Raw genomic sequence first — 25593 nt, forward strand, 5'->3', positions numbered from 1 at the left:
GTGCTACCAGGGCTTCTCTTATCGTGGTTGAATTTCTATATGAGAATCTCAGTTCCACCTGATTATGAACTATTAGTTTGAACCATCCAAAACTGATGTCATGAAGGTCAAATAGTTAAGCATTGGCAGTTTCATATGATCGAACTTAGATAACCCAAATGAAGTATTACAATGAAAAGATTTCATCTAGATTGGTGCTTCTCAAGCTGTGGGTTGTGACCCCTTTGGGAGTCCTATGACCCTTTCACAGGTGTCGCCTGACTCATAACAGTAGCAAAATTACAGTTATGAAGTAGCAACAAAAATAATTTTATGGTTGGGGGGGGGTCACTACAACATGAGGAACTACCGTATATATTCGAATGTAAGCCGACCCGAGTGTAAGCCTAGGTACCTAATTATTACCTGGGAAACCAGAAAAACTGATTGACTCGAGTGTAAGCCTAGGGTGGAAAATGCAGAAGCTATTGGTAAGTTTCAATAATCAAAACAAATGAAAATAAAATTGCTAAAAATTGAGACATCAGTGTAGTAATGTATTTAAATATTTATTTTAAATTAAAAAACATAAATAAAAGGACAAGTCATTTAGCATTATTAAACCAGCACAGTAAGTGGAAAATAGGTTCAACAAAAAAAAAAAATAGGTTATCAACAATGATACCTTAAGAGTACTATTCCCTGAACTCAATCAGCAACCAAGCTAAAATGTAAAGAGTTAAAATCCTTCAAAACTGGATTCCTCATCATCACCCGTATCCCAATGCAGAGCTTCAGCTGCTGTGAGGTCATCATAGACACTGTCCTCACTGAGATCACCGTCATCACCATCACTGCTGTCATTTTCATACAAAGCGCTATCTTCATCGCCATCCATAGCATTACTGATACTACATTTCTGGAGGGCACGTGGCACCATGTCTTCTGGAATGTCTTCCCATGCATCTCGAACCCACTTTGCTATTAACTCTATGTCAGGCTTCATGAAATTTCCTCCTTTTGTTAGTCGGGCTTGACCAGATGACATCCATTCATGCCACATCCTTCGCACACGGTCTTTAAAAGGCTTATTCAAAGATACACGTCATAGGAAGGCTCTGATTGGTTAGATGTGAGTAAACATTCACAGCCCTGCAGTGTCAGCTGGGCTTTGAATGAACAGTGGAGAAACGGCTCTAGTCCCATTACCTTCCTTGGGCGGGGCGGGGGGGGGGGGAGTGAGATGTCACACCTCTCCGGGGTACCACTGACCTGTGTATAAGCATTTTTTTGTGCTGAAAAACTTGGCTTATATACGAGTATATACGGCATATTAAAGGGTTGTGGCATTAGGAAGGGTGAGAACCACTGGTCTAGATAAAAATATACTGAGTCCTAGTTGTTTTATAAGTAAGTTCTATTTAAGTTTGATCAAGACCACTCCATATTAATCAGTTCTGACTCATAGTGACTCTGTAGGATAGAGTTGAACTGCCCCATAGGTTTGCAAGGTGGTAGATATATTTTATTTTTTAAGTAATTGTTTTAAAACCTTGAGGAAACCTGTTTCTTTTTTTTTAAATATTAAGTTTTATTGACATAACTTTACATACGAGATAATTCAGTGGCTTAACAATTTAAAAGAATTCTACAGTCATTTGTAGACCATTTTTCTCTTCCTTGTACTCATTCCTAGCTGTCCACTTTCCCCTACCTCCCCTGCTAGAACCCTAAGAAACTCAGAGCAACCCAAGCCCGAGCAGCCTCCCCGTGGGGTCAGGACTGCCAGTTTGGAGACGTTGAAAGCATTGTCTTTCTCCTGCAGAGTGGATGGGGGTTTCGAACTGCCACCCTTGGAATTAGCCGCCCAACATGGAACCCGTACGCCACTAGGGGTCCTTGATAAGATATTAGAGTCTTATAATTAAGGAGGCTCCTATTGTTTCTGTTTAACATTGTTTTTTATCAGAAGTCATCAATAGTGGCCCATAGCCAAGTCTATCCTACTGTCTGTTCGGTTGAGTTTTATAGTAGCGCACCTGTGCCCATCTTTTTACTTGCTCTTGATGACTGCTTACCGCTGTAGTGGGAGCCTTGCTGGTACACTGGGTTGATTAAGCATCGGCCTGTTAACCAATGCTTAATACTTAAGCATTGGGCGGTTAGAGGTTCAAAGCCACCAGCTGCTGAGCCGGCGAAGATGAAGTCAAAATCCATAAAGATTAGCCGTCTCGGAAACCCTGTGTAGCATTTATCTTGTAGCGTCTTTATAAATCTGAATCGAATTGGCTGCACTGGGTTATGTTTGGCTTTCAACAGTTGAAAGGTTTCAAAGCCCAAAATATTTGCCTCGTGGACTTTATCAGAAAACAAACGAACGAACAAAGAAAAAACATTTCCAGTCCCTAAACTCAGTGTTCTATTAACAAAGACAAGCTTTTACTTAGCTAGCTCGAGCATGCACTGAACTTGTGTCATCCCAGCTTGTTGACAGGAGGGTGGATGTGTTTGTTTCAAATGTATGTGAATGAATAGAAAACCAGGGCCTGCAAAGTCAAGCTACACAGCAAGCTGGGATGAGTGCTTAATGTGGAGAGCGAGGTCTAAAACATAGCATTTTCTTCTTATTCAGCTTCTCCCCACCCCCTCACCTCCCAGTATTTTTCATTTTATTTCTTGTCGTTTGGTCCAAAATGGAGAAGATACAAGTGTTATATATGTTAGTATGTCTTTCTCCCATCGCCAACAGTGTAGCCCCCTTCCTAGGGATCAATGATAGCCAGTTCTTTTTTCAATCCATCCTCGGGTGTTTTGTGTTTATGCCTCCTTAGTGTTGATTTTTTTTAAGGATTTTTCTTTAGGGGAATAGAGATGAGCTGTTTTCTAATTCATTTGGAAAATATGTTCATAGAATTTGAGTTTGTTGAACTGAAGTATACGTGATCTATCTTCAGCCCTAAAATTAAAACCCAGCTATTGTGGATCTTGCTATTCATCAGTATGCTTTCTGCCTAGGATCTGAAGTATCATCTGGGAATTTGTTCAAAATGCTGAAAACTCAGGGTCCAACCCATAGGTACTGAATCAAAACCTGCATTTTAACCAGAGCCATGGTGGGTGATTGTCAAGTATATTGAAGTTTCAGCAACACCATTCTGAATACCTTAAAGACATATCTGCTCTTTCTCTTGGAACCAGTGAATTACTGAGAGTACAGTGTGCATTATGGGAGGTTATAGTCTAGGCGGTGACTGGACTGTTAGCATCACTGACCTGGGGAGCTCTGGTGGACGGCCTAGTAGAGTAAGCATTGGATTGTTAACCCAAGGCCGGTATTTCAAACTCATAGTCCCCCAGAGGAAGAATGGTGGCACTTTCTCTTCTTGGAAAGATATATATATATATATATATATATATATATATATATATATATATATATATATATATATATATATATATATATATCGCCTTGGAAACCTTATACAGCACTTCTGCTTTGTCCTGTAGAAGGTGTTACTATGGTCAGAACCTACTTTTCAACAATGGGCTTGGTACTGTTTGTCTGGTACCCAGCTATGGAGTTTCCAACTCAGTAGGCTGTGTTTGGGACTTGAGAAACTTGTGGTTGATAAAAGCTCTTCAAGTCTTGGTGATGCATAAGTACAGTATACTTAGGGTCATGCTATAAATCCCTTTTACATATAGATAAAATGTTCTGGACTATTTGACAACACAACAATGGAAAAGCCACATTGTTTTTGTACATCATGCAATACGTTTATTCTCCTTGCTGGTGTAGATGAAAAACTTATTTAAGTGGAAGCATATATAGGCTAGGTTAAGTACGAGTGGCATAACAGTTGTTGATGATGTTCTGGACTGGATATTACTGATAAGTATTCGTCTCTCTGTGCTGCGGTGGCAGTCACCAGGTTGGCAGTTCAAACATGCCCAGAGGCCCCTCAGAGTGAGGCCTGTGGGTTCACTTCCAAAAGATCACAGTGGGGCAGGGCTGTGCTGTGCACGTGGGGTCTCGGATTGGAGTAGACCCAACTGCAGGGGACCAGCACCCTGAACACTCTCAAATGTCAGTGCTGTTTCCTGGGATCTATTTCTATAGATTAATGAACTCATCTTTCAGTGCATTGCAGCTTTTAAGTTTCCCCTCTTTTTGGTAGAGATTTTATGAGAAGCACAAAATAAAAAGTCTAGGAGTATTTCTATTTTAGAACTAATCCACTTAGTAGCTGGAAGTAATGCTAAATATAGAACTAGAACTTGAGCCCTCTGTATCTGGATTTTTTTAGTAGAGTCCTTAGATTTAAGATATGAATTACATTTGAATAGCAAAATGAACTGAAAATAGATATTTTAGGCAAAGTCAGTGTATGCAATATTATTTTGGGTTTTTTTTATAGCTTTAAAACTTCCTTGCAGTTGGCAGCCTGCTATGTTGCTCAGGATTTCTCATAATCTATATTAAAAGTAACCTGAGAGGCTTTGAAATGTCACTTGGTAATACAGCTTGTTCTAGTGATATTTTTAAATGTAGTATAAATACTGTCTTCTTCATTTTTCCATAGGCTCAAAGTCTAACTCCACAGGACTACAATTTAAGGTGGTCGGGCCTTTTGGTAACCGTGGGTGAAGTCCTGGAAAAGAACTCATTAAATGTCAGCCGGACTGATTGGCACGTGGCCTTTACTGGCATGTCTCGTCGACAGATGATCTACAGCGCAGCCAAAGCAATAGCAGGCATGTATAAGCAGCGCCTTCCCCCGAGGACTATGTGAGAGCAGACGGGGCTAGGGTATGGAGACATCGCTCTTTGCTGTCTATAAAGGAAGATTTTGTACCGTCTTTAACTGAGTAGCTTCAGTGAACCCAGCGGGTTTTGTAATTTCCTTGTAGGCTACAGTTTTTCTAGAAAGGCATGGTGTCATTTTCACAGATGAAAAAATATCCTTTTTAAGATTATATCATTTCATATGCCATAGTTCCTCCCTCCCCACAAAAAATACATACATATAAATATATTTATAGCACCATTTGATATATCAAGTTTATAAGGTGAAGGTCATGTTCTACAACATTTAATTTAATGGTATATAACTGATCGTTTTGTGTATTAAAGAATACAACTAAAGACACGTGTATTAAATGTTCCTTAAAAGCACTGTTTCTTTTGATGCATGGTGAAGCTCTCCCCCATCAGTCTTGTGGCATCCTTTCGGGGTGTACATGATCTCAGGTCTGATGCTGAGCAGTGTGCTCAACAGTTCACATCAGCACACCTGCTTATAGGGAGATGTACATTTTGCAACACATTTTTAGCAACATTGGCCAAGATAACCAAATTGGTCATTTTTCTTTTTGTCATCATGTATAATTTTTGGCTGAACTGCCCTACCTTGTGATCATTTTTGGCATTTCTCAGATTCCTACTAATATCATTAGAGTATACTGCATTTTGTTTGTTAATTGCTACAGGATAATTCAATGGCAAAAGGCTCAAGTGTATTTGATGTCAGAAGGACTCCTATTATTTTGTATAAATCTTTCCAGCTTTCCAAGTAGAAACTTGACAACACCCATGGCTTTTGTCAAACCATTCATAGTCTCCAAATTATAATTGAGACAATGTGGAGGCAATTATTTGTTGTTTATGGAATGATTTGTCTCTTAGTTTAGATAAGATGGCTTTTTACCTTGCCTTAACCTATTCATTTCTAACTTGGTGCCATTCTGCCTTTACTTATTTTGATAATTCCAAAGAAACTTTTATATTCAGTCTAGTTTATTTCATTCCTTGTGCTTATATTTAGAGAAAGCTTCACCTGATAATATATATTTTAGATATATATAACTCAAAATGAAATAAAATTTTTTCTTATGCTATTGAATGCTATTCAAATAAACTATTTGAAGATAGCTTCTTATATAAATTTAATTTATTTACTATTCTGTATAATTGTTGAGATGCAAAAGGATTCACACAGTCCCTTATAGTTTCACAAAGGTGTTGAAACTTATCCTGAACTGTCTTCACACGTAAGGCTTGCTTTGTATTGAGAATATTGTTGCAAATAATTGTTGTTATTTTGATACTTTTTATCTGAGGATGAGAAGACTAGGTATTAACTTTGTAACTATGGTATATGCTAATTTCCAAACACTGCATAATCTCTATCCAGACAAATTCAGCCCTTTTTGTCATTACCAACAATGAGAGATGGAAGGATGTAGCCAGTGACAAAGGCACTCTTATTTTTTTTTGCCAAGAAGTAATAATAGGGACAGAACGCTTTATTGCTCTTTATGGAACATTTGATTTTTTTGTGTGTGTTTTATGAGTAAGAAGCAGAGAAGCCATCTCTACCATTTGCTGCTGCTTTTTTATTTCAGAAAAATTAAGATAGAAAACAAAACAATTGAAATCACCCATGAATGTAAATTTAAAAGCTATCCTTTTTCATGAGGGATGGAAGGAAATTAAGCCAGTGCCAGCCCTCATCTCTACCTTTACTCCCTCTTCAGTTTGGAGAGAATTTTTACAGAGTCTAAAGATGTCCTAGTATAGTCTTTTTATTTTACCAAGTCTCATTATTTGGTGTTTTTGAGTTTTGTCTCAATAGAATCACAAACATTGATAGGTGATGCCTTTCCTAGAATCCCCAAAGAGCAATTCCAGGGTTATTCCATGACTTGGGTGAAGCCAAGTCATTTTTCTGCACCTGCTAATTTGGTGAGCCCTCTGCTCTTTGGAACTTTTTGAGTGCTGAGCAGGATTAGAAAAGGGCAGATGGAAGAGAGAAATACATGATCTGTGTCTGCTTTTCTGAATTCTTCTTTGGCCCAGTTATCTTCGCCAGGCTTCAGACCATGACTGACTGACTCCCCATACTCAGCTTTCACTGTCTCTTGCTTGTTTGTTCCTCATTTGCTTCACTTCTTGCAAGAGCAGGTCATGATCTCAAACACACCATGGTAGCTTGATCTGGGCAGATTTTAGTGGTGGAATCTACAGTCCATAAAACACGCTGATTGTCTAAGATCGCTTATATAATCACTTTACCAATTACATAACCCCCCCTCCCAATTCTTTTTTCTTTCTACCCATCTGCTTATAACTCCCACATCAGCGTTTGTTTACACTTGCTTTCATTCTTTCTCTCTTCCCTCCCCCTCCCCCTGCCTCTTCCCGGTTAACTTTCTTTCAGATACAGGGGCCCGACTTACTTTTTTCTCCCTCAGGCATCTTAAGAAAACCCATGTGAACTTGGTTCTTTTACCAGTGTTGTTTTGGTACTTTTGTGTGAGTTTTCTCCTGAGGAGCTCCAGGAGCTGCATAAGTGAATGTTCAAAGCTTATACACTTTCTCGCTCTAATGAAATATTTGAAAGAAACTGGAAAGCTGTACAAAGAAACAGGCAGCACAGTTTCAGGCCCTCTATTCCGTGACTGAGGAGAAACAGCTTTGTGCCTGGAGCGGAGCCACAGGCTTCTGGAACTGGAAACGCCTTAGTTCTCCCTGCTCAGTCTGTCGTCATTTCCGTGTTTTGTGTTCTATTATTTCGGGAGGATTAATGAGGTAAAACATCGAGATGAAAAAAAGAATATAATAGTAAATCATACAGCTGAAAGTGTTATATACATTTATTAAAAATTATGCAGATTAACAAGATACTCAGGGTTCAACTAAATGACTTCCATGTTGTTAAATTTGTTAAATTTACTGTGTTCCATGGCTAAAACAAATTTCTAATGAACTTGTGTTCTGTGATGCCAAATTGATAATATTTTATGTTCTGAAAGATGCTGGTTATCCATCAATTATTAAGAGACTTGGATTTTTTAATTCCCACTATATCGGGTTCATTTTAAGATACCATGCAGGATGATGGATAAAACCTTTTCGTAACTATGTAAATATGTCACAAATAAATAATACTTTGACTGATTTCCCAAAGGAGTTTAGTTTTTTTTTCTCAAATGCCACTTTCATATTAATATTACATGGTGTTTTTTGTCTATGAACTGGTTATTAGCTGCCAAGAATTTTGTCAAACAGCAGTTTCAGAATACTGTCTTGTAGTGGAATTACAACATTTAAATATACGTGTTGCTAACTTGAATTCAAACAAATAGTAATATTAAAGTGGTTAAGGATATATTAGAGACAGGGCAGTAGGCAACACTTTAAGGCCTGTATTTATGAGGAAACCTGTTTTAGGGCTCGGTTCAACTCACTTTCATGAAACAGTTAATGTACTGGAAATCCTTCAACTTACCTAGGCTGCCAGGTCCAAGGTCAAGGAAGCAAAGAGTGGACTCCTTTAGGCAAGGCAGAGTACCTACCTACAGGCAGCAAACAGCAGGATGGATCGGTGTATTAGACAGGGTTCTCTAGATTGCTGATAGATTTATATATATGTATATATACATATAAAGATTGATAATACAAGAAATGAACAGGTAAATTGTAAACAGATGGATAGATATATAATACAAGAAATGGAAATGAACAGTTACATTATAAAGCAGTACAAATGGCTCAGTGCAACTCACTCCCGTGAGAGAGTTGTGAGACACTAGCAGCCCTTCACGTCTTGAGAGCCACTAGGTAGTCCTCTGTAGAGAGAGCTAGGCTATCCCAGGACAGGCAGCAAACAGCAAGGCAGGTCACCAACTGTCAGTCCCCAGCTCTAGAGATGTAAATTCCAATCGTGTGGTCTTAAAAGGACCTCAACTTACAGCGACCCAGTTCACAGACTAGGCGTCCCACAGGTATTGTAGCCTGTAAATTGAGGCACAGAAGAAGCCAGGCAGCCGCACACTGGTCTGATGATTAAAGAGTAAGAGACAAGAAAGGTGAGGCTCACCGAGTCAGTTATCTCTCCGCCCTTCAATTAATCCCACTGGTGTTTCGATAAACAGGCTGGCACAATAAACTCTCTCAGTCGGCACCAGCCAGTATCTCAGGAGCTCAGTGAAGCAAGCCCTGGTGGGATATTGAACTCAAGCAATGCAAGGCGACAGGACCCACCAGCCTCAACCTCAAGCGATGGACACAGCAGCATGACAAAACAGGTCTCAGGAGCTTCAAGCATTAGCAACATGATCCACAGGTTGAATAGGCCCACAGGGAGTGTAGCGCACAAGTTGAGGCCGAGAACTAGCTAAAGCATCAGTACACTGGTGGTTTCACCAGAGAACAAGAGAGGGGTTGGGCTTCACAAAGCCATTTATCTCTGCCCTCCAATCAAACTGCGAACTGATTAATCCCACATGTTCCTATTGGCCAAGCTGGCACAATAAACCTACCTATAACAAAAGTTTGAGTCCTGGATTTGATTTAACCTTGACCTCACAGAAGTGACTTAATTTTTTTCCTTACTGTATTTGCTATTTTGAGCTTAAGACACTAAACACAAGAAATTTTTGTTTGTTTGATGGGAGGTGCAGGGAGTACTGGCGAAAAGACAACTGAATATGGATTCTTGTTTTTGTTGGACAGAAGAAACAACTATTTCCAGTAAACCAGAAAAATACCCATTCAGAAAGGACACAGCAAAATGATACTTTATTTCAAAATTAACTGGAAAAGAAAAGTTTTGGCAGGAACAAAATTGGAAAGGTAGTTACGGTAGGTGTGTTAGTCTGAGTGGCTCCCACCATTGTCAAAGCAGGTAAGTCCATTCTGGTTCTCATCCATGGATGAGCTGGAGATTTGACTCACGTAGATGGAAGACGCAGGAGGACAAGCCAGGAAACTGGAAGATAAACCAGGAAACCCACAGGCTGGTATGGCTGCAGAGTCCCGGGAACCTAAGGTCGGCAGGTCAGGTGGCAGGCTACTGGGTGATCTCCTGGTCCAAAGAACCAGGAGGCCAGTGAGCCCAATGCAAGGTCCAGACTAGAAAAAAGCAAGCAAATTTCCCCAACAGCATCTAGTCACACTTCCAAGGAAATGCCATCAGGCAAGAAGTAAAGGGATTTCTTCCATCCTGATCATAACTTACTGGCGGCTCACAGCTGATCCCGCTGTGGAATTACTGGACCTTAACTGCCAAACAACTGGAAATCATGATTCAGCCAAGGTGACCCAAAGCTAACTATTACAGTAGAACATCAAAAACCTAAGAATTTACGAATGAAGGAGTCTTTTAAATTCTCCTTAAGAAGGAAGACATCTTAAGTATGCACTGCAATAAAGGACAGAGGAACTGCATTTATGTGATTGAAATCTATTGTCAGGCACTAAGTATGCTGTGTTCATTGTAGTAATTAGGTGCCCTCAGTAAGTTCCAACTCAGCAACTCTGTACAACAGAACACAATACCTGCTCCTCTCTCTCACTCCTTGGTTTGCGCCTGTGGTCTGGACAGACCCGCCTCTCTCCCGGGCTATATCTTCAGTGCTCTCCTCTGTATTGCCTTCTGGGAAGCCGGGTCAACATAGCTTATCTTGGGACCCGGCCTGTCATCCCCTCTGAAGGTAACTGAAATTTTAAGAGTTTAAGGTACTTGCTCAAGATCACAGCAAATGAGTCATTGAATTAGAATTCAAACAAAAGAACCGTATTACAAAAATTTTTCACAACATGCTGAATATTTGCTTCAAGAAATTGGTGCACAATTAATTTTACAAATATTTGTGGAATAAATAATGATGCAAGGACTTGCCTAAACAGTTGTAATGTTTTAAAACTGTTAAAGGAAAGCTATTTTTACTCTGATTCATTTTAGTTTGAAAGGCCTGCTTGGGACTCTGTTCCTGGTAAACCAAAATGAAACTCCCTTCCAATGAGTGGATTCCAACTTCTCAACAGCCCCATAGGACACAATGAAACTTCCTTGCGGAGTTTCAAGACTTAAATCTTAATTGGAGTAGATAACCTCATTTTTCTCCCTTGGAACAGATGGTGGTTTCGAACTACTAACCTTGTTAGTAGACCAACAAGGAACCCACTGCTTCATTAGGGGATGCTCATTTTCAGTAGACCATAGTGAGAAAGTAAACCAGCTCTTAAATCGGGCCTTATCACCTTTTATCCCTCCTCAAAATTGCAACCCTTCATCTCCCTAGAGGTATCCATTATTCTGAATTTTAACTACATAATTTGCCTGTTGAACTTTTAATAGATGGAATACTATATATTGTATATAACTGTCCTATATCATGTATATTGTATATAACTTTGTCCTGTATCATGTATACTATATGTATATTGTATATAACTAACTGCTGTATCATGTTCTTTTGTCTGAGTATATCAATTTATTTTTCATCCTTGGGTAGCAGATAGGTGGTTTTGAGTTTTTGGTTATAGCACAGCTGTGAATATTTCATGCCTTTCTTTTGGTACACAGGTAGCATTTCTTTTGGAAATATACCTAACAGTGAAATTGCTGGGTCATAAAGTATCCATTTTCAAATTCCAGTTCAAATTCTTCAGGCATTGCCAAACTTTTTTTCTAAGATTGTATCAATTTACCTTTCCACTGCCCGCATAATATTGGTTTCCCTATTTACTCTCTAGCCTGACTAATGCTTTGTGTTTTAAGTTTGCACTATGATTTTAATTTGCATATCCCAGACACTAAAATAACAACCACGAGAATGGCGCAGGAAACAGCAGTGTTTCTTTGTTGGACATCATTTGATGGCACCTAACTGGAGCAACACTTTATAACAAAGTCACACACCTTTTTCTGTATCAGCCACTTGGATCTGCTTCTGAAAAGATAACACATCTACCCAGTTTTCCATTGAGAAGTCTGTATGCTTTACTGACTTACTGTTAGAAGTTTCTCAGATGCTCCAGTGAAAGGCCCTTTGGGGCGTGCGCTGCAGCTCTAGTCATTGCCCTCCCTCTGCCGGGAACAGAAGGGTTTCATTGTGATGTAAACAAGTGGTGGTATTCTCGTTCTGTATGTTTAGTGCTTTTATGTCCTGTTTCAAAACAACACAAAAAACATGCTTCAAGTTTTTGAAGACATTGTGTGTTGACTTCTAAAAATGTAAATATTATTTTAGGCACCATATTTGAGATCTGCAGTTGTCCTGGAATCATATTGTATGCATGCAAGATGTGTGAAATAAGGTTATCTGATCCTGGTCCCCTAAAGTTATCTAGCTGTCCTGGCACCACTGTTGCAAAGACTGTCCGTAGATGTACTGACCTTAGAGCACTTTAGCTGGGTTGACTTCCTTGCACACCGTTTCCTCCCCCACCCTTTGTTTTTTAAGATCGTACACATTTATAGGGTCGTTAGGAGTCAGAATCAACTGGGAGTAGGTTGAGTTTCTCACATAAAATCTCATATGCATTGTTGGTTTTGCTGCTAGAATAAAAATGTACTTAACATTTATCTACATATTTACCCTTTTCATTGTTGTTCATGTCGAAGTTTCCTTCCATGATTGGTTCCATTCTTCACCTTTGAAAACACCCATGTATACTTTGTTTTATTTGAATGTTTTTGGAGGGGAACATTCCTTGTTCTGTTTGAAATGCCTTTTTTTATTTTCCGATTCATTTTTTTAAAGGCTATTGTCACTGGATATACAATTCTTGTGTGATATTTTCTTTAAGCAGTTTTAAGGTAGCAGGTGGACATATTTGTACTTTGGCTATTGGTGTTCTTGACAATGCATCCATTGTCAATCTTACTGATGCTTTTTAAAAGGTGATGGACTTTTTTTCCTCTGGATGTTTTTTAAGATTGTGTCTTTGCCTTTAGATTTCCGCAGTAGTGCCATGATGTCTGTAAAATGCCCTACTGCCAAAGTCTGTACTCCCTTTCTGTTGGGACTATAATTCCATAGATTCAAAGACATTTTCATTGTGTCCATCTGTCTCTTTTCTCCATTTCTATCTCTGACTCAACTTAGGTCTAGATGTGGTCACTCAAAATGCCCTCCGTTGCCGCCTACTCTTTATATCTGCTCTAATAAATTCATCAGTTGAGTTCCTGATAATGGTATTTTCCAGTCCCAGATTTTCCACTTGTTTCTGTCTGTTTCGATTTTCATCTCTGCTGAATTTCTCTGTGTTGTTGAGTAATTCCTAGAAAATGCTAACCAAATTCTTCTTTTTTAATTGTTTTATTAGGGGCTGATAGAACTCCATACATACATCAATTGTGTAAAGCACATCTGTACATTCATTGCCCTCATCATTCTCAAAACACTTGCTCCCCACTTAAGCCTTTGGCATCTGGTCCTCATTTTTTCCTCTCCCTCCCTGCTCTACCCTCCCTCATGAGCCCTTGATAATTTATAAATTATTATTTTGTCATATCTTGTCCTGTCCAATGTCTCCCTTCACCCACTTTTCCATTGTCTGTCCCCCAGGGAAAAGGTCACTTGTATATCCTTGTAATCGGTTCCCTCCTTCCAACACACCCTCCCTCTACCCTCCCAGTAAAGCGACACACATCCCTGGTCCTGAAGGTATCATCTTCCTTGTGTTTCCGGTTCCTATCTGTACCAGTGTACATCCTCTGGTCTAGCCAGACTTGCAAGGTAGAGGAAAGTTGTATTTTTCATCGTTGCTACATCGTACCTTGACTGGCTCATCTCCTTCCCTAGACCCCTCTGCAAGTGAATCTCCAGTGCCCGACAAATGGGCTTTGGATCTCCACTCTACATTCCCCACCCCCATTCACTATGGTAAGATTTTTTTTGTTCTGATGATACCTGATCCCTTTGACACCTCGTGATCGCACAGACTGGTGTGCTTCCATGTGGGCTTTGATGCTTCTGAGCTAGATGGCCACTTGTTTACCTTCAAACCTTTAAGACCCCAGAGGCTGTACCTCTGATAGCTGGCCACCATCAGCTTTCTTTGCCATATTTGCTTATGCACCCATTTGTCCTCAGCAATCATATCATGGAGGTGTGCACCCAATGATGAGCTTTATTTTTGTTCTTTGATGCCTGATAACTGATCCCTTCGGCACCTCTTGATCACACAGGCTGGTGTGTTCTACCATGTAGGCTTTGTTGTTTCTGACCTAGATGGCCGCTTGTTTACCCTCAAGCTTTTATCTTTTGATAGCCAGGCACCATCAGTTTTCTTCACCACATTTGTTTATTCACCCACTTTGTCTTCAGCAGTTGTGTCGGGGAGGTGAGCATCATAGAATGCCAATTTAATAGCAGAAAGTATTCTTCCATTGAGGGGGTACTGGAGTGGAGGCCCAATGTCCTTCTACTACCTTAATACTAAACCTCTAAATATAGACACATAGATTTATTTCCCCATCCTCATATATAAATATATTTCCATATGTACATGTCTTTATCTAGACCTCTATAAATGCCCTTTGCCTCTCAGATCTTTCCTCTATTTCCCTTGACTTTGCTCCTGTCCCATTATCATGCTCAGTCCCCATCTGGGTTTCAGCAATACCTCTTCGTTACATTACCCTTGATCATGCCCTACCAGGTCTTCGACACCCTCCTTACCACCAATTTGGGTCACTTGTTGTTCCCTTGTCCCTGGGTTTGTTAACACCACTTCCTTTCCCCCCAACTTCCCCTATCCCATGTCCGCCCGGAACTGTCGGTCCCATTGTTTTCTCCTCCAGATTGTTCATCCAGCCTAAGACCTGCAGAGATAATAACACGCACAAAAACAAGACAGAGCAAAACCAAGCAACAATATACAACAAAACAACAACAAACCACTGACAGAACAAAACACAAGAAAGAAAAGCTTGTAGTTAGTTCAAGGATTGTTTGTTGGCCTTTAGGAGTGTTTTCCAGTCCAGTCTCTTGGGGCACCATGCCCTGGCCCCAAAGTCTACCTTCTGCATTCCCTGAGGACCTTGCTGCTCTATTTCCTTGCTCTTCCGCTGCATCAGGTCGGGAGAAATTCCCACATTGTGTCTGCGGTGCTGTTCCCCGCTGGGCCATGGGTCAGTGAGTGGCGCTATGTCTCATAGTGGGGCTGGCCATGTGGTCCTCTCTGTGGACTGGCTGCTCTAAATGGGGTCATGGTCTGGTGGGCCAGAATGTGCTCTACTCTTTCCTACTCCCTCTTCATCTGCTCCTGTGTGCTCCTATCAGATATGTTCCTTTCCCAGAGCTGCAGATTCAATGCCGTCCTTTGAAATAAATTCTACTGGAGGGAGGGGCAGGTATCCACTTAGTATTTGGTACAGGGACCAGCCCCCCAGACCTCTCCATTGATTGCATTCATACCTTGGGGCACTGGGTTGAAGTCCAGTCCCTCTTTCCCTGTGGAGATATAAACAATACCCTCCCATCGCGTGAGTTAGCGCCCCGTGCTACCCATTTCTTCTGCCTGATTTTCATTCATTAACCTGGGGAAGTTTTCCATCAAGAATTCTCTCACTATTGTTGCAGATGACTTCTTTGTTATGTCTTCCTCCGGTAAGCCAATAATTCTAATGTTGTTTCGCTTCATTGTGTCAGACATAGCTTCTAGGTTTTCTTCAGCTTCTCTGATGATCTTATTAGATTTTTGTTCACGTTTGTTAAAGTCTGCTTGGCTGTCCTCCAAGTCACTGATTCTTCCAGTCGATTCTCAAAGTCTGTGTTTCTGCTACTGGTTTTTGTTATCTCCTCCCTAGACTCCTGTATTTCTCTTTGGTGTATGGCCTTTATCTCTTCTATCATTTCATCCATTTTCTTTATTTTTTGCCTCATATCCTGTATGACTCCAAGCAGCATTCTGAAAATTTATTTCTGTGGCAGCTCCATGTCGTCTTCTATGTATGTTGTTATGTTCGGGACATCTTCTGCCATTGCCTGTTGTTTCTCCCGTGTTTTCTTGAGGTCATTGGGGCTGGCAGCTGTTTGTGTTGTGTTGTTTTTGAGGAGCCAGAGGCCATTTTCCAGGGAGTGGAAGAACACTAGCTCTCTCTGGGAGACTTCTAGGAATGCTGCTTTGAATTGCCTACAGCTAATTTCACTATGAAATTAACCTACCACTTTATCTTTCTGTGGCTTCACTATTAGGGGAGTGCCTCAGAAGGCTGTGGGTTGCCTGCTTTGGTGTTGTGGAAGTTGGACAGATGTTCCTGCAAACGCTAGGAATGTTGATGAGTGTTGGCCGATCTGCCTATGCCCCCAGGTACACAGGCAGGAATTCCCTGGTCAGAAGTTGGGCAGAGTATCCCCTGGAGGGAAAGCAGAGCTTAAACAGGGTGGAGCTCACCTAGCTGGGTGTGGTGCAGGTGTAAATGCCCTAGGCTAAGGGGAGTGATCTGGGGGTCAGCAGTGGAGTGTAAGAGAACAGGAAAGACACAAAGAGGAGGAAAAAAAGTTTAGACTGTGGGGGAATATAGGGAAGAGAGGGAAATAAAAGCAACTATGTAGCTGAGTCCCACTCCCCGCCTGTGGAGCTGCAAGGGTTTAGTCCCTGCCCCACGGCAGCAGTGGCAAGCCACAACTGAGCCCAGAAAAAGCCCCTGAGCAGCTCTCAAAGGCTGTAGGGAGACAGAGAACAGAGATGTAAACAAAAGCAACATTGTAGCTGAACCCGGATCCCTGCCAGTGGAGCTGCAAGAGTTTAGTCCCCATCCAGAGGTGGCCGTGGCAAGCTGTGGCTGTGCCCTGAAAAAGCCCCTGTGCAGCCTTCCAGAGCTGTGGGGGAACCGAGAACAGAGTTGTAAACAGAAGCAACAATGTAGCTGTACCCGTCCCTGAAATGGAGCTGCAAGGGTCCAGTCCTTCCCCTAAGGCGGGTGGTGGCAAACAATGGCTGTGTTGTCACCAAGCCCTCCTACAGGCTCCAAATGGTCCCGGCTCCCGCAGTGACAGTGGTGGGGCCAATGTCAAGCCCCAGCTGGCTTCCACTGAAGTAAGCCAAAAGCCCCCAGTCCCTCAAAACCCCATGGGTCTGTGCCTACTTATCTTTATGATGCTCCTCATGCGTTCCAGCAGCGTTCATTTTCCCTCTAAGCAACTGTCCTGGGCTGTATTCTGCAGAGTCCCTCTGGTATGTGTCACTCCATCGTTGCCATCTTCCCAGAACTCCCCCACCATAGTCTTTTAAAGCCTGTGCCTGACAACTCTATTCTGGATGTCTTGTGGAACAGTTTCAACGACCTGTTACTTTCTCCTGGTTTTTGGAGTAAATTTTTTTCTTGAAATAACATTTTAGATTTAATTGAGGGTCAGATAGTGCATATGAAAAAGCCATGGAGGTCAAACAGATTTTATCTTTCCTTAAAAAGGCTGGCTGATCCTCAATTTTATGCACATATTATTATCTCTGAGGTCCATCTAGATAAGATAGGCTGGATAATCAATGTGAGAAGAAAATAACCTGGACCAATGGTCCTGGAGGGACATGAGAGTATTGGAGGTGGGGGTAGGGAGGAGGTGTTGGCCAACCCAGGGACAAGGGAATAATGAGCAGTTCAAAACCAGTGGCAGGGAGGGGATGGGAGGACTGGTAGGGAGTGACCACGGGCAATGTAACTGAGAGGAATTACTGAAACCAGAATGAAGGCTGAACATGGTAGTGGGACAGGAGGAAAGCACAAGGAAATAGAGGAAAGGAGCAGGAGGCAAAGAACATACATAGAGGCCTAAATACAGACATACATATGTAAGTATATTTATGATTATGGGGGAAATAGACCTATGTGCATACATTTATATGTTTAGTAGTAGGGTAGCCGGTGGACGTTGGACCTCCTCGCATGCATCCTCTTAATTCAAGAGCACTTTGCTCAGCTAAACAGTCATTCCGTGATACCCACCTTCCTGGCGTGATCGCTGAAGACAAACGTGTGCACCAGCAAATGTGGTGAAGAAAGCTGATGGTGCCTGGCTATCAAAAGATATAGCGTCTGGGGTCTTAAAGGCTTGAAGGCAAACAAGCGACCATCTAGCTTGGAAGGAATAAAGCCTACAGAGAAGAAGGACATAAGCTTGTGTGATCACAAGGTGTTGAAGGGATCAGGTAGCAGACACTAAAGAACAAAACCATCATGGTGTGATCACCTTCCCCATATAAATGCTGAAGAGGAATGTGTGCATAAGTAAGTCTGGTGAAGAAGGCTGATGGTGCCCGGCTATCGAGAGATATAGCATCTGGGGTCTTAAAGGCTTGAAAGTAAACAAGCGGCCATCTAGCCCAGAAGCAACAAAGCCCACATGAAGCAGCACACCAACATGTGTGATCATGAAGAGTCAAGGGGACCAGGTATCAAGCACCAAAGGCGGGGGGAGGGGGGAAATCATACCATCGTGAATGAGGGGAGCACGTGATAGGGACCCAATGCCCATCTCTAGCCAACTGGACAGCCCTTGCAGAGGGGTAGTGGGGAGGAGATGAGTCACTCAGGGTTCAGTGTAGCAACAATGAAACTCAAAACCTTCCTCTAGTTCTTAAAGGCTTCCTCCCCCATCCCCCTCACCTATCACTATCCCAATTCTACCTTGAAAATCTGGTTAGACCAGAGGATGCACAGTGGTGCAGATGGGAACTGGAAATGCAGGGAATCTAGTACAGATGAACTCCTCAGGACCAGTGGTGAGAATATCGATACAGGGAGGGAAGGGGGAGCAGAAAGGGGGAACTGATCACAAGTATCTACATATAACCTCCTCCGTGGGGGATGGGCAACAGAAAAGTGGGTGAAGGGAGATGTTGGGCAGTGTAAAATAAGATGAAATAATAATTTATAAATTATCAAGGGTTCATGAGGGAGGAGGTGGGGGAGGAAAATGAGCTGATTCCAGGAGCCCAAACGAAAAGTGAGTTTTGAGAAAGATGAGGGCAACGGATGTATAAGTGGGCTTTACACAATTGATGCATGTGTGGATTGTGATGAGTTGTATGAGCCCCAATAAAATGATAAATTAAAAAAGGCTGGCCGTGTTTACTTGTAGTAGACAGTAAGCTCGAAGCATGTTGACTTAATACAATTTGACATGGAAACAATTGAAGGTGTTTCAGACCTTTGGGGGCCTCGCATCTGTTTTCGGGCGACTTTTACCCTCGGCATGTACCTGAAAGCATTTACAGGCTGTGCACACTAGTTGCTTCCTCTGTAGTCACATGGGGTTTCTGAAGTTCTACTCAGCTGCCTGTCTGCCTCTGCATTCCTATTTCATTATAGGACGGAGGGTAAAGCGGTATTCGACAGCAAACGGTATCCAGCACCGACAAAATGGCATCTGCTTATTCCCTCTTGTTTTATTTTCTCTAATGAAACGCGTCCCTACAAATGCTCAGCCCTTTGGTAGCTTTCTGATCATTTTAAGCAGATGTTGTTTTCATATCACACCTTGTCCAGCTTTTCTACGTGTTTTCAGTGGGAGGGTTGAATCCGAACACCCGACCTTGTTATTGTTAGAAGTGCAAAGTACTTTGTTAGTTATTGGTTTGTAAGCACGCAGGAGAAAGGAAAGGATCTGCAGTTTGATAGAGGTCGTCAAATACAGAGTTCTTTGTAAAAACCTCTGAAATCCACGGTAACATGACTTACAAAATAATGCGTCAGAGTAAGTTGGAAGTGCAAAGAAGCTGAGATTTTTCATCTGGCCACACCCCAGGTGCACACCTCTGAGCGTGTCTCCTAGTTATTGGAGAGAAGGAATCTCAGGGGCTTTGATGGTCATTGCCTGCGCATGCAGGCTTTTGCTCGGAAGTAACTGCTACTCACCGCACAGGCTCAAGTTTCATGCCCCAAAGTGGTGAGTCTTAGGCTTTTGTGGAATTAGTCTTATTACTGCAATTTATTCCATGATACCACAGATACTCATTGGGGAAAAGATGGGGCTTTCTGTTGCTGTAAAGAGTTCCAGACTTAGAACCCACAGGGACAGTTTGCCCTGCCTTAGAGGTTCGCTGTGAATGAGAATTGAAATGAGGGCAGTAGGTTTGAATTTTTGTTCTGTGGCTCATGTATGCCTGGTTCTAAGTTCTTATTGCAGTCTTGTAAAACTTGGTGATAATATATTTTCTGACTCACTCGATCAAAAATGGTGAACTGCTAGAACTGAGTTCCAGCTCCATGATTGTCCTGAAAACTACTGTCTCCCATTGCAGGGCAAAATTACGCACTCGGGAGAAAATGTTTTGAACAGAGAAGCCCAAGTTGGTTTGATCCCATAGACACTAATCAAGCAGCATCATTGATTAATGGATGGTTTCGGTTATTTCCTTAAATTAAAAAAAAAAATTAAACAGAACTTTGACTTTAAAGAATTTTTGGTGTTAGGCGGGTTGCAGTAGAACACACTGAAGTTTTATTTCTCTTACACATTATCATTAAGAACTAATATTTTGTATATTATAAGCTAAGGAATGCTGGTGGCGCTCTGGGTTAGGCATTGGGTTGCTAACTACAAGGTCAGTAGTTCAAACCCACCGTGGGAGAAAGATTAAGCTGTCTGCTCGCATAAAGATGTACAGTCTCCAAAACCCTAAGGTTTTATCCTATCGAGTTTCAATGAGTCAGATTAAATTAATGGCAGTGGGTAGTGGGGGATAGACAACTACTTAGTAAACCATGTTGTTGTTATTGAATCGGTATACTACTGCACACCATCTCTTTGAGTCTCTTCCTCTTTTTGTATGACCCTCTACCAAGGAGTGTGTCACTGTCCAGGACTGGCCGCTCCTGATAGGTCCAAAGTATATGAGACAAAGTCTCACCACCTTTGCTTCCAAAGAGCACCCCGGCTGCACTTCTTTCATGATAGATTTGTCGGTTTGTCTGGCAGTGTTCCAGTCTTCCAGTGGACTCAAACACAGCAATTGTGAGGATGGTGTAGACCGTGCAGTGCTTGTTCTGTTGACTTGAAACTGACTCAAAACCACCACCAACAACTGTCTGTCTGATATCCGTCATGATTCAAATGCATCAATTCTTCTCAGATGCCCCTTCTTCATTGTGCAGTTTTCATATGCAGGCAATTAAAAATACCATGGCTTGCTTGGGTCCGGTGCCCCTCAGTCCTCAAACTGACATGTTGGGTGGTAACACTTTGACAAGGTCTTGTGCAGCAGTGTTTGCCCAGTGTAATACGGTTTTCATTTCTTGACTGCTGATTCCATACCCATTGATTGAGGATCAGTACAATGAAATCTTTGGCAATTTCATTCATTTCTTTGTTTACCCTGATGTTCTCTGTTGGTCCACTGGTGAGGATTTTTGCCTTCGCTCGGTTGAGTTGCAATCCAGACTGAAGACTGCTATTCATGATCCTCATCAGCAAGTGCTTCAAGCCCTTGTTTATGTCATCTGCATTTCCTAGATTATCAGTGAGCCTCCTCCACCTGATACTACATGCGTCTTCGTACACTCTTGCTTCGTGGGTTCTTGGCCCAGCAACCTGACTGAAACCGGCCAGTATTCAAGCTGAATTCAGAAGAGGATATAGGATGAGGGACTCATGGCTGGCATCAGATGGATGGAAACAGAGAATACCAGGAATATGTTTACTTGTGTTTCACTGACTATACAAAGGTATTTGATTGTGTGAATCATAGCAAATATGGATAATATTGGGGGTGCGGGGGTGGGAGCCCAGAGAGGTAAAGTCCAATGTCTCAAGACCAGGCAAGCAAGCAGGGAGAGTGGAGTGGGAAGGATGGAGACTGGGACACTGGAGAAGCACAGCCCACCCACAGGGACCAGGTGTTCTCTGACTCCTTGATTATTGTCCCCAGAGGAGTGTGGTATGAGGAGATCACCTGACATTTTCAAGGGAATGGAGACAAATGCATTTCTATGTGAAATCACTCAGTTCTTAAAGCTCTGAGCACAGTAAGCAGGGCCAGGAGTAAGGATTCCATTGCTAGCCTCTGACCTGTTGGAATGTAACAGACGCTACAGATTTTCAGGCCTGTTCCCCGGAGAGCTTTGAAACAAAGAGCATTCCACAGCAGCAAGGTGTGGTGTGGCTGCAGTTATGGGTTTATAGCAAGGGAACTTAAGATCGAATCATGGGAAACTACAGAGCATTCATTGGGGATCTGGAGATTAGAATGAAATTCAGGAATCTGAGACTTAGATTTCATGTGTGGTCATTTTTGGTTTCCTACTTGGAAAATGGATATTTTCCAGCATGTGTGTTTCATCCATGCTATCCCCAAAGGATGACAAGACGAGTCTCTCTGCCTTCGCAGAGTTGATATGTCCAGTAGAAAGCTGAGCCCCTCGCCAAAATGGCGTCTGCTACAAATCGAGGCTCGGCGCTAGTTTTCCCTCGTATCACAACTTCATTTCACACGAACACGGCTGCTGAGAAAAAGTTCCAGTGTTTCAAAGAAACATGGCCATTTGGAGGCTTAAACCTCTTCTGTGACATCAAAACTGAAATTGTTTTGAAGCTGAAGCAATAATCAACAACCTGGCTTGTCACGCAGTGACTCTTATGACCGCATTTATATATTTGTGTCATAGTTGGGTGGCAATCAGGGCTCTTCCCCTTCATTTCACCCCAATACCAAATGCTCTAAAAGGGTGTAGGTAAGAATTGTCAGCAGAAACCTGGCAACTCGTGTCTCCTTCCTGGACCCCTGAGCCGTCCTTCAGCTGCAGGCCAGCCAGCCAGGCGATGCTTTACGAATCTGCTGCCGCAGAAAGGGAGGCAGTAATTAGGGAGAGCTGGAATCCATCCATCTCTTTCCCAAGAGCCCTTTTGGAGTGTATGAAATGTGAATTGCCAGCAGGAGTTTCTGAGACAAGATGATGAAGTGATGTCTGCTTAGACGATTTTATTATTTTTTTCAGCTGACTTGGCCCCTCAGGACATACAGGAGGTGAGAGGGAAAGCACGGTTAACTTGTCTCCTAGAAAACCACATGTTCGTCCTGCTTCTTAGTTTGAAACTAAGGAATGGTAGACAAATATTTCTATGCAGTAATAACTGCCCCCGGGGTAAGACTGTCTTGGGTTAAAATAAAGAAATGCCAAATGTAAGTCAAAATGTGCCTAGAATCTTGGTGGAAGGTACAGATATCTTCAGCATGTGATCGCAGAGACAATTATTGAGATTTTGTTGAGTGACCACTGTTGCTTCAAGATCTGATCCACTCTTTGAATGACCCTCTTCCAAGCATGATGATAACGGAGCTTTCCCATCATCTGGCTGATGGCATTGAGCCTCTCCATCGTCTCCTTCATCTGCCGAGACCCACATGTATAGTCAGCATTCAGCCATTTCAAGGGGTGGCATATGATCTAGACATTACAGCATTCAAGGAAGAGGTCCAAACTTCACTGAAAGCATTGTCCAAGCCTCCAGGGATTGGTGGAATAACAATCTAAGTATTTCAATAAACTGGCACCAGCACTGGAAGCATTCACCGTGTCCGCTGAAAAAATTGAGAAGAAAGCTACCCGGCCATCAGATATGTGTGCTGCTCCAAAGAAAGGTGACGCGACAGGATGTGGAAATATGATCACATCAGAGCATTCCTGTCCCAGCAAGTGCATTTTTCCTGAAGACAATTCAAAGCAGTTTGCAGCAGAATATCAGCCAGCAACTGCCAAAGCGTCCAGCCTGATTCCGAAGAGGATGTGGAACAAGGGATAGCACTGCTGAGGTCCGGTTGATTTTGGCCCAAAGCAGAGTGTTCCAGAAAGATGTTTACTTGTGGTTTATTGGCTATGAAAAGCCATTCGACTGTATAAATCACAACGAAGTGTGGATAACACTGAGAAGAATGGGAAATCCAAACGCTTTATGGTGCTAGCGTGGAAACTTTACATGGATCAAGAGGCAGTTGTTGAAACAGAACAAGCGAATACTTTGTGATTGAAAATCACGAAAAGTGTGTGTCAGTGTCCAATCCTCTCAGTGTGTGTATTCATCTGTAGGCTGAGCAAAGAAACCGAGCGCCCTGACTGTGTGAACAAGAGCCTGGCACCCGAGTTAGAGGAAGGCTCATTAACAACCGACGATGTGCAGCTGACACGCTGCTGAAAACAAGGACTGGACGCACTTGCTGAGAAAAATCAAAGGATGCAGTGTTCAGAAGGGATTGCAATCCAGTGTAACGGAAACCTATCTCCGCACAACTAGACCAATAGACAAGATCGTGATAAAGAGAAGATGGAATTGCCAGATTTCATTTTCCTTGGATCCACAATCAATGCTCATGGAAGCAGCAGTCAGGAAATCAAAGGGAAGGGATGAAGGGAAGATATCTCATGGCCTGGTAAGGATGCCAACCCAGAGAGAGGGAACCGAGGCTGCACTTTGGTCTGCGCTGGCGAGCACGTGGGACTCGTCAAGGGAGATGGTGCCGAGGTTGAGTAGCAGTGGTGGGAAGAAGGCCTCTGCTTGTTTTAAAACAGCCTTCTAAGTGAGAGGTCACTAAGCCCACACGGAGGAAGCACGGCAGCCTGTGTGACTCAAAGCCTGTAAATAGCAAAATCCAAGGTCTTTCTCTGCACGGGGTTTGCAGCAAGCTGTGGCTGACAGTGAAAGCCCACAATTCACTTGTGAGTGCCCCCAGGGTATACTGAATCCTCTGGAACCATTGACCAGGGATGTGACTAGCTTCGTCCTCAGACCGAGTACATCAGAAGTGAATGAATGCAGCTATAGTTAGGTTACATCTTAATATCTTGTCATGTGCTTTCTCTTCTACCCCATGTTTAATTTGTTCTAGTTTTTATTATTTTTTGCTTTCTTTTGGATTACATTTTTTCTGTGTTTTGTTTTGTTATTGTTATTGGCTATTAAAAATAATTTTATTTGGGAGCTCATACAACTCTTATCACAATCCACACATACATTAATTGTATAAAGGACATTAGTACATTTGTTACCCTCATAATTCTCAAAACATTTGCTTTCCATGACGATGCTTCTTTTTAAAAAATCTATTCTGCCACTCTGTGACTTAAAAAAAAATTTTTAAGCACAGTTTTACATTCATTGCCCTCATTATTCTCAAAACATTTGTTCTCCACTTAAGCCCCTGGCACCAGGTCCTCATTCCCCCCTCCCCCTCCCTCATGAACCCTTGATAATTTGTAATTATTTTGTCATATCTTGCCCTGTCAGACATCTCCCTTCACCCACTTTTCTGTTCTCTGTCCCCCAGGGAGGAGGTTATATGTAGATCCTTATAATCGGTTCCCCTTTTCCACCCCACCGTCCCTCCACCCTCCCGGTATCACCACTCTCACTACTGGTCCTAAAGGGATCATCTTTCCTGGATTCCCTGTGTTTCCAGTTCCTATCTGTACCAGTGTACATCCTCTGGTCTAGCCAGATTTGTACGATAGAATTGGAATCATGATAGTCAGGGGGGAGGAGCATTTAGGAACTAGGTTATAGGTTTTTTGTATTGTTGAAGTCTGATTTTATATGAAATCTAAGATAGGTTAATCTTTAGAGAAAGGAACTAGATTGATATCTCTTTAGGGGTAGGGCAGGTGGGGGATGGGAAGCTACTAACAGTACTAAAACAAAAATGTTCTAAGAATTATTACACACAAAGATATTCCAACCATTGACTTGTGTGGTACACGAATTACATGTCTATAAAACTTGAAAATAAGCAAACAAACAGAAGGCCTTTGGCTGTAGAAGTGACTTCTGAGTTGATTCTGAGTCACGGTGACTCCCATGCATGTCCATAGAATGGTGTTCCAGATG

The 25593-nt window shown here is 42.1% G+C and overlaps 1 protein-coding gene across 3 annotated transcripts in view; it reads left to right on the forward strand.

Moving 5' to 3' along the window:
- PRRC1 (proline rich coiled-coil 1) overlaps positions 1-7948 on the forward strand; it is a 32806-nt gene extending 24858 nt beyond the window's left edge. For 2 of the 3 annotated variants that reach the window (XM_075541485.1, XM_075541486.1), the window contains exon 9: positions 4563-7948. In XM_075541485.1, coding sequence (XP_075397600.1) covers positions 4563-4772 — 210 coding nt within the window. In that variant the 3' untranslated portion in view covers positions 4773-7948. The remainder of the gene's footprint in view (positions 1-4562) is intronic. The other variant, XM_075541487.1, reaches the window with a different exon arrangement.
- The last annotated feature ends 17645 nt before the right edge of the window (positions 7949-25593 follow it).

The sequence above is a fragment of the Tenrec ecaudatus genome, chromosome 2 (genome assembly GCF_050624435.1).
Source record: "Tenrec ecaudatus isolate mTenEca1 chromosome 2, mTenEca1.hap1, whole genome shotgun sequence".
NCBI classification, from domain to species: domain Eukaryota; kingdom Metazoa; phylum Chordata; class Mammalia; order Afrosoricida; family Tenrecidae; genus Tenrec; species Tenrec ecaudatus.